General features: G+C 39.1%; 1 protein-coding gene across 3 annotated transcripts in view; it reads right to left on the bottom strand.

Moving 5' to 3' along the window:
* Positions 1–13,729, bottom strand: part of LOC105929451 (methyltransferase-like protein 24) — a 51,693-nt gene that overhangs the window by 6,979 nt on the left and 30,985 nt on the right. For 2 of the 3 annotated variants that reach the window (XM_012867243.3, XM_036147397.1), the window contains 2 exons: positions 9,195–9,293; positions 5,510–5,643 (listed from right to left, as the gene is read on the bottom strand). The exons of the other annotated variant lie outside the window; for it this stretch is intronic. In XM_012867243.3, coding sequence (XP_012722697.2) covers positions 5,510–5,643; positions 9,195–9,293 — 233 coding nt within the window. The remainder of the gene's footprint in view (positions 1–5,509; positions 5,644–9,194; positions 9,294–13,729) is intronic. 3 annotated transcript variants of the gene reach the window in all.

The raw sequence follows: 13,729 nt of genomic DNA, 5'->3' as shown, positions 1-13,729 counted from the left end.
GGCAATGGGGATACAATTCTTTTATAGATGAGGCACTGGATCCCTTAACGCATCCCAGTTGCAGGGAGATGAGCAATGCGATGGACTGATGTGAAAGCTGATGTCTCTTTGAAGCTCTAAATGTGTCACTGACAGTTTCCCATTCTCTGGTGTAAATGACTGCATCGACACTCGAGAAGACAGGGATCGACCGCATAGCAAAAGGGGTTGAAGGCAGAGTTGGAGTGCAACAAAAGCCTTTCTGAATGACTCTGGTGATAAAGTCCTCGCTGACAGTGATATTTTCTGTCATCAGAGTATAGTGCTGGAGCAGAAACACTCTGGGTGGAGGGTTGAGTACCACAAACTGCTGCAGCGTACGGATCGTTTTTTCTTTGAAGGGGGCTGGTCACATACTGGGACTTTACAAATTTCTACGCCAAAGGTTTGCTGATTAAATCATTACATACTGTTGACTTATTCTATATTATTTCTGCGTATGACACCTTATTTTTGCTCTGTTAGTAAACGAAGCACCTGTGTGTATATATTTACTATAACAAGACCACATGACTGGAAGTACGACATTGCACATGCATGCAATGAGTGAACATGCATAAGCAACACTTAGCATATATTGTTTAGCTAGTTTTATTCTTTTATCTTTTTTTATGGTTATAGTACAGGTAGAGGCCCATGTAAATGGATAGTCCAGACTTTATGAAGTAGTGCTACCTGATAAAGTCTTCGTTTTGAAAATATATGCACGTTAGGTGGCCTCAGAGGCGGAAGCTAATAGCTAATGTGAAGGGCTAAAACCAAAGTGGATTTCTTCCTACTGAAAACAACTCATCTCAAGAATGCTGTTGCGGGTTATACAAATGCTATGAACCTTTAAGATAGTCTGACATTTGTATTTAATGTCTTTACACAGAAACCTATAATTATTAACAGATGGAATTATTTTTTTTTTTTTTTTGGCTACTCACATGAATTTCACATCTAATGTCCAGAAGCTAAGTCAATGATAAAAAAAAGTGGTTCAAAGTATTGAACATACATAATTAAATTAGTGAAAAAGTTACTTTTAGTAATAACAGCCTCAAGATACATCTTCCTTATTAAGAAATTGGTCATATCTGTTGTTTCCTACTTTTGTATGGTTACCATAATTTTCTGTCTTGAAAATCCAACAGTGTTTTACTACCAGATTATTATTGAAAATGTCCCTTCAACTTCTTTGTCATTAAATCTTACAGGGTTTAAAAACATTGTAAGAATTACAATAATAGTATTAGTAGATCAAACCAGGTACCTGTAACCTTCATCCAGCCTCTAGGCCACCATTTCTCAATGACTCTGACATGATTTGAACATGCAACCTTCTAATTTGGAGTCAGACGCACTACACATAATTACACTTGCTGTATACTTGCCTGGGCGGTTGATTATTTATTTTTAAATCCTTTCTTAATCTTATCTTGTTTTGAGGGTGTCATACAAATTAAGTTTATTGTGACCTTTGACATTTACTTTTACCTTTAAATATGTGAGATGTAGGGACGATCAACAGATCCCCGCTGCATAGTTTTAATAGCAGGAATCATGATAAATGTGACATTCAAATTTACCCGCACTGTTGATACGGGAGAAAACGATTTCCCTAGCTAACTAGCTTTGGATTCAGTGATAATAACAACAGGGTTATTTTGTCATGTAACTGTCTGCTAACACTGTGTGTTAGACACCACGTTTTCTCCTCCTTTCCTTCCACTTTTTGCAACCTCTATTGCCTCTGTCTCCTCACGTCAGCGCACACATGGTCCATTTATAATAAAGTGCAGGTATTTTTACTTCCCCTCCAAAGCGCTAGCCTACATAAGTGCTCTAAATTTGTTGCTGTATGGCCTTGAGTCTTCAAGGACGGCTGTGGACCAATTTCAGGAAAGAAAAACCTCTTCTGCACTTCAAGACAAGTTGATTGTAGTTCAGCAAGGAAAGGTGAACTCTGAAGAAAAATTAACGACTGGCTTTTTGCAAACTTTACCTTTTTTTTAACCTGAATAGAGTGTTCAAGGAATGGAAATAACTTCTTCACATTTCATTTTAAATAATATCCTGAAGAGGCAGAACTCATAAACAGAGTGGCAGCTAGGCTGCTGGCATGAATGTCCACAAGCGCAGAACAAAAGAGGATTAAACGGGCAAACACACAAAAAAAAGACCACAAATCTGTTTCAATCAGTTCATCTCTTTAAAAAAAACATAAAGGAGAGTGCTTTGTTGACCAGATAAAATATGTGCCATAACTCAGTCTTAATGCAGACATTAAACATGTGGCACAGTGAGAAATGGGCATACCCTAGATTTCTGCTCTGATTTAGTTCAGACTCTTTGACCAACAAAGGACAAGCATCCTGTGTTTATGACCACTGATGGTGCAGGTTTTCAATCAGTCACCACCCACAGACTGTAACGGGGAAACAAGCACATGCAAAAACCCTCCACACCGATTGGCACCTCTGACAAATATGTGTAAAAAGTGCTAACTTTAATAAAATCCCTTGCTTAAGCAGGATAATCTCACCCTAAAAACATCCTTGATAGAAAACTTCATAACAAATCAGTCGCCATGATTTGATTGAATTGCAGTCTTGAGATGACGTGTTGTAAATTAAATAAACTGATTTGATTTGATCTGATGTTTTTCTTTTTTAAAGTCTCGATGCCCCCCCTGTCGTTGCTGCAGTGCTCTAATAGTAAGCTTTGGAGGTTTGTTTTTACTTCTTTACCTTTCTTCTCATTGTGTGCAGTGGCAAGATAAACCTGGGTCCTTGTCCAGCCTTGCTTGTCAAAGTCCAAATTGTTTCAAATGGTTTAATTGTTACTCTGACTTTAGTAATGGATTAGCTTAATCAAGGTTTTCTTTCTTCATATAGCCGCTCTGTGACAAAAATCAATACACATCTGCCTCGCTTGAAAGGGATATTTTTCAATTGTGTCTGGAAGAAATGTGCCACTGTGTCACAATAGACATCAAAGGAAACAGGAAGTCATTACATTTACATTTATTGTACTTATTCCATAGGAATAGCAAGGGCTAACAGCAATAGTATTAGTAAACATGATTTTTTAACAATAAATTTTTTTTTACACTAACTAAATGTGGTTGGGGAGTGGTGCCCTGATGCCTGGGAGCAGCATACTTGCATTCTGAGAAGGCTGCAAGAACCTGGTTCAAAACCCCCAGACCGCCACCATGGTTCCCTGAGCAAGACCCTTAACCCCAGATTGCTCCCCAGGTGCTGTAAGATGCCCGTGGCTCCCTAAGGGTGATGAGTTAAATGCAGAAGACAAAATTTTGTTGCGACATACAATTGCAATGACCAATAAAGATTTCTTCTCAATGTACTGAAATTAAAGGTAGGATATTTTTCTAAAATTTCCACTATGGATTTATGCTACAGCAATAAAATATGTACTTTAAACAGCTTTAAATGTTTTTTTTTTTTTTAGCAGGGATGCCAGTGAATGTGGAGTGGGCCTTCAGTGATTCCACTTCTGCACTTCTATTAAAATCTAAGCTGGGTCTTTGCTTAGACCCTTTCTTGGGTAGCTTTCATTCTCAACCAGAAAAAAAAACATGTTGAAGAGGAAAGTGTAGGAAGTTTAGATGAAATATTGAACTCTAAATATAAATTGGTGGGTGGGGGGTTGAAAAGGTGGACAAGTGATCTTTCATGTGGAAAAACATCCTGAAACCATCCCTCTCCACATAAAAGCAACAAGCAGCCGACCAATGAGAGAACAGCTGCTCGTCTTGCCCTGACACAGCTGCCCACAGCTCATTAAACAGAGAGCAAATGAGATGCATCAGCTGAAAACAAACATGCACAACTGGTAAATATATGCTCATATGTGGTGACTTCAAGACTGAGACATCTGTGTTTTGCATTTCTTTGTACTCTAGTTCCATGTGTAGCTGTGGACTGTAGTTTGAATCGAAATGCTGTGGTGGAAACCAGTCCTGGTAGCAGGATGTTCTGCATACCTGGCCCCGAGTCAAGAATATGACCAAAAACTCGGTTAATGTGCGTTTGCATAATGAATGTAAAGGTCAAATTGGGGGAATACGAGACAGCATTGCAAGAGTGAGTTTTTTTTCTTTTCTTCCAACATCCTTCTTTTATCGCATTAATTACCAGAGTTGAGGTGTGACTCGGGGTGTATTAATTTCATTTCAAAGCTCTTAAAGGGTCAGTTCGATTACAGGAACAAGTTAGAAGGTTATTATTGCTTTAAAACAAAGAGGTTGTAAGCCACATCGTATAATGTTGCTATTCAGGTTTAGGTGAACATCCATTCAAGTCTCAAGGCCATTGCAGCTCCTAATAGGTCCTCCCTGTATTTAGCTTCTCCCACCATGCCATGATCTTTAACCAGTTCACAGTCCCTGTTGAAAAAAAAGCATCCCAGTTGATGATGCCATCACTATTTTTTTTACGGTGATATGTATTTTCAGCTGTCACCCATACATAGGGTTAGCAAGAAACGATGCAGGCTGGTTTCATCTGACCAGATTGCTTTCTTTCACATGTATGTTTGTTGTATGGTTTGTTGTGGCAAACTGAAAACGAGACTTTTCAAGGCTTCCTTTCAACAATGGCTTTCTTCTTGACGTTTTGTCATATAGGTCTGGTTTGTGAACTACCATAGGGTTCCAATATGAACAGATTCCTTCGCCTTAGCTGTGGATCTCTGCAGCTTCTCCAGAGTTACCATTGGCTTCTTGGCTATTTTTCTAAAGGGGGACACATGTTCAACAAGAGCCTGATGGAAGTGCCACAGCTGTGGAAGACCTCCGGTGTGGTACCAGTGATGGAGACCGTGCATCTGAAGGACTTCAGCAGTTACAAACCGGTGGCATTGACCTTACATCTGGTAAAGACCCAGAAAAGGTTGGTCCTCAACTAGCTGAAGTAAGCCCCATGTTCTCTCGCTAATGCGTCAATGATGGCAGAGACTCAACAAAGTAGCTAGGTGAACGAGAGCGAGCAGCGCGTCACACCCACGATCAAACACAGAGGTTGCGACCTGAATCACTCTCCTGTGAACTGACTAATGGAGTCTGTAGCAGCAACTGCGGTAAATAGAGGGAAGCTCATTTTAAATATCGGGCAATCGTAAGGGCATCTAAGGGAAAGGAAAAAATGACCTTTAGACTGGCACAATGCTCCTTTAAATGGTAAAATAGGGTAAAACTGTTTAAGTGCAATTGAATAACTTCTTTGTGGAAACTATCTGAATATGGTAAGACATGAATATGTGAAAATTTCTTTATAAACAACTGAATATTTGAAAAGACATCCTGTTTGATGCAAAGATAGTTACTTTTAATATTGACTACATATATTTATATATGAAAGCTTTGTGAGAGATTAATCATTTTACATTTAAACTTGCCCCCTAACACAGATAAATTAAGAAACATGTACAGTCTGCATGAGTCTATTTTTTTTCCTATACCCACCCAAAAGAGTATACCCTACAGCGCTTGCTCTTCATCCTGTGGGTCAGGCTGAACTTTGGATCCAGGCACACAGCCCAGTGGCCAGCGGATGGTTCTGTGGCAGCCTCATTATCAACCAGCGAAGCACAGGTTACCTGGTTACACACAGGAACACAAAATATGTCACAGCAACTGCTTATTTGCAGCAATTAGATATTCCTAACATCGGACGGAGTATTCTAAATTCAGAAGCTGTGTGAAAGCTATATGAGCAAAACAAAAGCAGGCACTGAAATGAGAATTAATGGATGGGGAAATGAGACTGGCTGACTTTTGAGTTTCTGTTGTTGCAAAAAAAAACATCTGTTAGCTGATAGGGGAAGAGAATTTACGACTCAAATTATACAACACAGTTTGACAATGCACAATCTGTTTTCAGCTATGTGATATAAATTCTGTGAAAGTCAACAGGCTATTCTAGAGACAAATCTGTAATAAATCAAATGACTTGAGTTTATGTGTTTGTTTGCATGCAATTTGACTTTTGTATACTTTAAACAGGTTGTTTCACGGTATTGCTTCTCTTGATTGAACAAACTAATATCCAAGGTTTATAACATTATGAAAGACTGTAAATGGCTGCAGAATTTGACCCATAGAAAGTGCAAGTGTGACCTCCAGGATTCAAGCTCCATGTGTGTAATGCTCGACATGATTTACTGCTGGGGTTGAAGCTCAAACGTTGGAGAATATTTCTAAGTCTTGCAAGGATAAAACACAGCTGGAAAACAAAGAACACTTTCAGCAACAAAAACATAAGCCAAGATTTAAATTTCTTTTGTTTCATATAATAATTTAATCCTATAAAGATCTTAATTTAATTTCCTTTCTGCCACTCGAGGGAGTTAATAATGTTTTAATGTATTTAATATTGAGGTATTTTAAAAGGAAAACATACAATGTTTTCATAAAGATGTGTAAAAAGCGTTAAAGCAATGTTTTCATGTCAGGGAAAGCATGGAAGCTGTATTGTACATTGCTTTGGCACAAGAACATTCTGCTCAAGGGTTCCTGGGCTGGCTTCTTTGTGTTGCGTCAGATTTAGTTTGCACAAGGAATAACCTTGTTGGCTCAGACGTAACGACACAGAGCAAAAATCTAACTCTTTCTCCTGCAAACACTACAGCATGCACGCAGATATGTGTGTGTGTGTGTGTGTGTGTGTGTTTCTCCACACTCTGCAGTGTATAATTAGCTTAAAGTGAACAATCAGTGTTGACACGCAGAAAAATGACTGAGAATGTGGGTGTGATTAGTCCTTTCCCAAAGGAAATTATTTGCAATCTCTTCGAGTCACTTATAAAATCACACCCATTGTTGGCTAAAAACTGACATTTGAAACCGGATTATATGTTTGCCTCCTCTGCAGAAATGTTAAATTTTTACAGCTTCGAAAGAGAAGCTTGCTGTGGCCTGTTCGGTGACGGGTCAAACAGTGAGGCAACCAGCTAGGCCAGGCTCCCATTCATCTCGAGCCTCGGGGTGTCTTTGTTATACCTAACACTGAAATAGCTGTGGTCTCAGGTGCTACTTGATTTAATTTTTTGAATTTTAAACACACTCCATGATGTCTGACACTGATGATGTGCACTCAGCTGCAGGCAGCAATCAGTGCATAACGTTCTGCGCCATGCATTGAGTTGCTGACTGATATGCATTGTTACACGGAAACATAATTTAGAAAATGTCCCCCCCCCCCCCCCCACACACACCTATTATATTCTTGTAATTGAATAGCGCCGACTAATTCCTGTGAATGTAACAGTGAACTTTCCCTGCAAAGTGTGTTATGTGCTTTTAACCGACTGTTTTCCCCTCTTGTGTGCTTGCGTGCCCAGGAGCTGCTGACAGCTATTGATTGGGCAGTTGTGTCGCAGGCCATCTTTCTGAGTAGCAGCTCCACCAGACATTGTGTCAGTCAGCATTACAGCTGAGGATGCAGAGGATTCCCGCACAGACTGCTTCCACCCTCGCCTGTCTCTGTCAATGATGGACAGCTCCTTTTCACAGCTTCCCACAAAAACACACTGGCTTCCTCTCTGTTCTCATCATTGCTTCGTGCTTTCCCCGCACACTGATAACCAAGAGGGCCTAGATAGCTGAGTGTCTACTTTGTGGAAGGTATAATGTGATGATTCTTAGTCACTTGGACCAAGGTACACTTTGTTCCTGCCGTGTTATAAAAAAGAAAATAAATGAGATGCAAATTTATCCCCAAGACAAATTGGATAAAGTAAAAATGCCATACTTAGTTTTGGGTCATAAAAATGGGGGTTTGGGGTAAGACCAAAGATAAATCTTTCTCTCAAGGTTCCCAAAGCCCTATAAAATCTCTTTTTAATTATGATGCAGAACATCTCTATCAATTTACCATAATTTATACTGATATTCTACAGATGAAGAAAACAAACTACAGCATCTCATTGATTCAGTCTGAACAGAGGCGCTGTGAGATCCATCTATGTTGTAATCAATGGAGTAATGAATTACAGCTCACAGCTGAGCAAGATAAATAGCTGAGCTGAATGTAAAAGCGTTCTAAGTGTCGCCTAATTATAGTCTGTGAGATACAACCTTGTCCTGATGTGGATTATTCGACCTAGTTGTCCTTTAATTTTGCATTCAAGAGGTATGGGTTGGGCGAAAGACCAACGCGTAGACTGGAATGTGGGATGAGCATAATGAAGACATTCATTAATATGAAGAAAACTTACAGGAGGAGAACAGCGCATAAAGCACAAGCCGATCGAGTAAAACAGGAAGAGTGACAGGAAGTCAAACCGGAGGATTCAGAAAGGAACAATGACCAACAATGAACTCAAAGACTGAGGGAAGGCTGGAGAATGACATTGGAAGCTGTGATAACATCTTGTCATACTCAAGTATCAAGTTGCTTTCTTGAAGAGTTAAAGTCAAGTCTCAAAACTTTTGTACCACTTAAATGCGTCTAAAGTAAATGTTGCAATCTTGGATGCTTGGTTCAATTTAGGCTCATTTTTTGTTTTGTTTTTATGAGCCTGATGATGTATGATTTATCTTTGGATAGAATTGGGATCTATAGCCTTGTTTTACATAACCTGAGATGAGTAGCAATCTAACAAGCAACATTGGTACCTCTAAATAAGGCCGAACAGCAGAAAGAACTACGCGTCCGTTCAGCTGTTATTTTCCTCGGTGGTCGCCACAGCAAGACATTAAAACTTGCCCATAGTCTTGGCAGAGTTGTTTTGGTCGGATGCCCTTCTTGACACAAACTGGAGTCAAACCTGGGTTCTCCATATTAAAGAGGTCGACTTCGCTCGCAACAATACCACACATAACATTTAAAGAGGACAAAGCTGTGCATGTAGGAACGTTTAGGCTTGTTACAGCCACCATATTATGCTGCAGTGTATTGTACTTAAAGCTCTAATCTAAAAACTGCAACATTCACACTTCCTTGCATATTTTTTTCGCAAAGCTTTGTACTGTATTTTGGTTATCAAGTCTCAATGCTTCTCAAATGCAACCAAATGGATACAGTTGTGTCTAGCTGTTAATGGCCGTCATTACTTAAGCTTCTCCAATATGCATAAAAAATTTTAAAAAAGCGCCGTCCAAAAGAATGTTATTTTAGGCAACAATCATTTTTCGAACAGTGACTCACCTGTGGGGTTGTGATGTAGCCAAGGAACCTTTTAGCTTCATCCTCCAGAGAGTGAGTCTCACTGGCCCAGGGCTGTAGATTTATATGCCAACGCAGAGCCTGCGTTAAACACAAATATAATATGTGGGAAAAAAGGAGAGAAGCAGCAAATAATGATTACATAAGCTTAAACTGGGGCACTCTGGAGAAGTTGACTGCAAGGGTAGGGGTAAAGCTTGACTTTTTCAGGTATCATGACCCACTTGTGTGTATCGACTGATAGAACTAGGTCACAATGTTTTCCGAGAGGACTCATAACTACTTATACTTAAGTGACACATTCTTACTATTTGTCCCCAATGTTGTTTTTGTAAAATTATCCGTAGCATCTCTGACAGTGTGCAGTGTTCAAAGTCTTTTTCCGCACTTTGCCACATTATAACCACGGACTTTAAAATTCTTTTTGGGGATTGTATGTGACAGAAAAACACAAAATAATATTTGTTGTTCAACAAGTCTGAAAAGTGTTGCATAGTTTTGCAGTCTGTCGGCCAAAGGTGATACCTTTTAGAGGCACCTTCGGCTGAAATTATAGCTGGAAATATTTTTTACCAGCTTTGAACTACATGTACGGAATGAAATCTTGTCCTATTCTTCTTCTAAAACTCTGTCATATCACATAGATGAACTTCAGTTTTCAGATTTGCCACAAATTCTTTTTTTAAATAACCCTTTATTTATCAAGGCTGTTAAGTTGAATTATTTCAACAGACATGGAGACAATGCTAAGTCTCCGAACAGTTATAGGAAACCCGAAATACGTAACTGATAGGCGATAAATGAAATTACACAATAGTCACAACAATAACAAAGACAAATTAAACATAAAATAATTATACTAAATGAGTAAATGAGAGCAGGGGCTAAGGACAGAGTCCCGGTCTTAACTGTACAACTCTCCATCAAGTCTGCAAAATGCTTAAGTAAGGAAGTTGAGGAGAGCATCACTGGTCCTTCATATGTTCTAACACTGGATTGCATATCTTGGAAAACTTCAGAGCATGACCAGAAAGTTAACATCTCAGTCTTTCCACATGCAGAATGCCTATGAGTTCCTACAGCCAGGTCTCAAATCTGGGAATTGAATCCGAAATCCAAGGTTTTGCAATGTGTAATGGCTGCATTTACAGCCACACAGATGTGGTAAAAATACCATTTATGTAATTTAGTTTCTTTTTCATATAGGGCTTCATTTACAGATACATTTCATTATTTGGAATTTATTTCTCACCATAAAACTGTATTTCAAAATTAGTGTGCACATTTTGCGTTACCCCGTTTTGTTATGACTTTGAGTTTTTCAGTTGCTCTAGTCCCTTGGCTGAGGAACCAGCAGGTGGCCAAGGGGCTGAGCTGATTTGGATCATACCAAATCAGTCCATGGGGGGAAATAGGGGTTTTGCTTCATTTGGTTTAGTTAGGTTTGTGTATGTTTTACCCCATGTGTTTCTTTTGTGGACTGCTCAGCCACTATTTAAGTTCCTCTTTGTTCCATCGAGGCAAGTCAGTTTGTTTGAGTTAGTTCTGTTATTAGTTATTTTGAGTAGTTTTGTTCCTTTGACCTCTTTTCTGGATCCATTTTTGTACATTTTATCCTTTTTGGGTTAAATAAAAGAACCCTGTTTTTGAAAATATACCTGTGCCTGACTGTCCTTGCTGCTCGGTCCGTCACACAATGCATTTCTTAGCAATCAACACGAGTTAGAGCAGTGCGTGTGTTGCAGTCCAGGTTTTTCAGGGTGTTAGAGTATCCGAATAAAGCAGTCACAGGATCAGGAGTGACAGGGTTTCTTTTTCAACACGGATGAAAACCAGTGGAAGATGAGAGATCAAAAGTTATGTAATTTCGGGCAAAACCAAACAAGATGTGCAAGAGTGTCTTCTGCTGTTTCATATCTATTACAAAATGAGCAGAGATTAGGGAAAAATGTTATTTAATCTAGTTTTAGAGAAGTGTAGTCTATGAACAATCTTGAGGTTTGCCACAACAGTCTGGGCTTTGACTGTGCTTTTCTTACACGTGAACATGTTTTGAACTTAACCATTCCACCATGACTCAGCCTGCATGCTTAGGGTCAATGTCCTGCTGGAATTGGTGAGCCTCTGTCCCAGTCTTAAATTATGCAGGCCGTAAAACAATTGATCTTCAAGGATTGCCCTGTTTTTAGTTTCTTTGCAAGCTTGATGAAAATGGCACAGAGAGCTCAACAGAACTGCAGCTCAATGCTGCAGTTGTCACATTCCAGAAAAAACTGGCAGCGTTCTTCTTCATAGCCTGCTGCATTTCTACCGGAATGTGTCTGTTTATGATTAAAGCAGAGGCTGTGGACCAATGAACAGACAGCAAGAGAAGGAGCGAGTTGCGATGATGTATTAGTTGCTTGCATAATCATTTTCCGGGGCCAAGTGTGCATTAGCAGCAGTGGTATGAATTATCATCTCTGATTTCACGATTGCACACTTCCTCCCCACTTCAGCGATGATGTTAGGCATTGCAGCCCATTTTCGAACGTTCCACATACATTGCTGTGTATCATCATCCTTGGGATGTAGCTGATATTGTGTTGGCGTTTATTCAGTTCTGCTCTACGTCGTGTAAAGGCCACTGCCTGTAAGGTAAATAACTGCCTGCTGCGAATTCACTTTGATGTGTCTGAGGTGCTTTTTCTTTCCTCCCATTCAAAGCACAAAGTTGCTTTAAGAGCCATGACACTTTAATCTATAGTCACCTTGAATGCACTGAAACTCAGTGCTCTGCTGATACATTATCTGACAGCGCCATATGTGTCATTTCTTCCTCCAGTGGTGCTGATCTGGAATGTGCCATCGTACAGAACCAGCTCCTACAGAATTAATGGCTGAACCGTAGCAGCCCGTCGGGTTTTGGCATTTAGCCTTAAACTAATTTCCAGACTATCACATATCTGCAGTTTATTCTTGACCTTTTATGCAACTTCCTTCAAACACATTGACAGTCCTTTCATTTTCAGCTTATAAATAAATTATGTATCATTATCTGATAAGGGGCACAACCATGAATTGTTGATAATTATTGTATGTGCAACTATTTGATCTGAGGAAGAAACATCAATATCTTTTATAAATACACTAATTCGTAATTCATTTTCTTTTTAGTGATTTGTTTTTTTATGTGAGACCCCAGAGACCTCAAAGTCTCTTCAAGAGGTTCTTGGGGAACCACAGACATACCCCGAACCAACTCTCTTAACCAACACATTAACTCGGACTCTGAATGTCAAGTGCATGAAAGGTTATGACGTATGAGCCCCAACATGTTTTTTTGCCTGGATAAAAGTCTAGTTTGAAGGTCTTTCGAAGTGATGTGTGAAATATTAGGACAGCCCAATCGAATATTCAATATAATTCAATAGAACTATACCCGATTCTGCACAACTTCGAACCGAAGAGTGAGGATAACAGTTTAGTTTGAACTGTGAGTCCCACCCCCAACAGTTTTTTTCCCCCAAAGAGAAACCCTCGATACTTTTCGTTGACATATCAACACTTATTCATGCCTTGCTGTTCTGTTCACATACCCTGTCGCGCACGTAATGAAGGAGCTGCTGCTCGGCAGACAAAGTTGTCCCAGGATGTCCCAAGTTTGCTGCTTATTCCTACTAAAAAAAGCTTGGACTCGCTTGGTTTCGCAATCACTTGGTCAATTGTTATTATCAAACTGCATCTTTTAACTCATAATACATTGCATAAAAACATTTTTGATAACCAGACAAAAAATAAATTCAGGTAGTTCCTTTAATAAGAGCATACTGTTGATCCCATAATGACATTTTAGAGGTTTAAGGGACTTCTTTTAGCATCTTGCAGTCTGCTTTCAGGGTGAATTTGCTTGGACTGCCATACCGGTGCATTTTTTGGCAGCAGTTTTCACGTCCTTCACTTCAACTCTGCTTTGCATAAAGTGGAAGGTCTGATTTCAAATCCCATTGAGACCTCAAATCCACAAGCTGTTTCTATCTTCTTTCTGAACGCCTCAGGCTCCAGGTATTCTAAATGTCTGGAGTCTAAACAGGAAAAACCTCATTTAAAATACTGAATAATGATGCTTGTATCGTATACACCTGATGTGACAGACCTTATGCATCATTTTACTCATTTTAAGTGGGAACAAATGTGGGGTGGTCCTAATATCTTCCTCAACAAAAATATCACTTTTTAAAATTTCATTTTACATTGAAAAACAAAATTTATTTATTTTTTTGCTTATTTGTTTAAATTGCATTTCTCAGCATCATGTGTAAAATATATATGTATTTCTTTTTCATGTGTGTAAGTCAGAGTATGTAAATAATCAAATTCTACTGTTTAGCAATAAAAAAAGTTTTAAATATTCAATAACTAGCCTTAGATTTTTAGAACCTATAAAATCACCCTGATTATTAGCAGTGGTACTTTTACCTGAGAACCCTGATTGTGGATAATCTCTAAGCCCTCATTTCAGATCAAGTGGGTTGTTC

Source organism: Fundulus heteroclitus, chromosome 15, assembly GCF_011125445.2.
Source record: "Fundulus heteroclitus isolate FHET01 chromosome 15, MU-UCD_Fhet_4.1, whole genome shotgun sequence".
NCBI classification, from domain to species: Eukaryota; Metazoa; Chordata; class Actinopteri; order Cyprinodontiformes; family Fundulidae; genus Fundulus; species Fundulus heteroclitus.
This window is presented reverse-complemented; position numbering and strand designations above follow the sequence as displayed.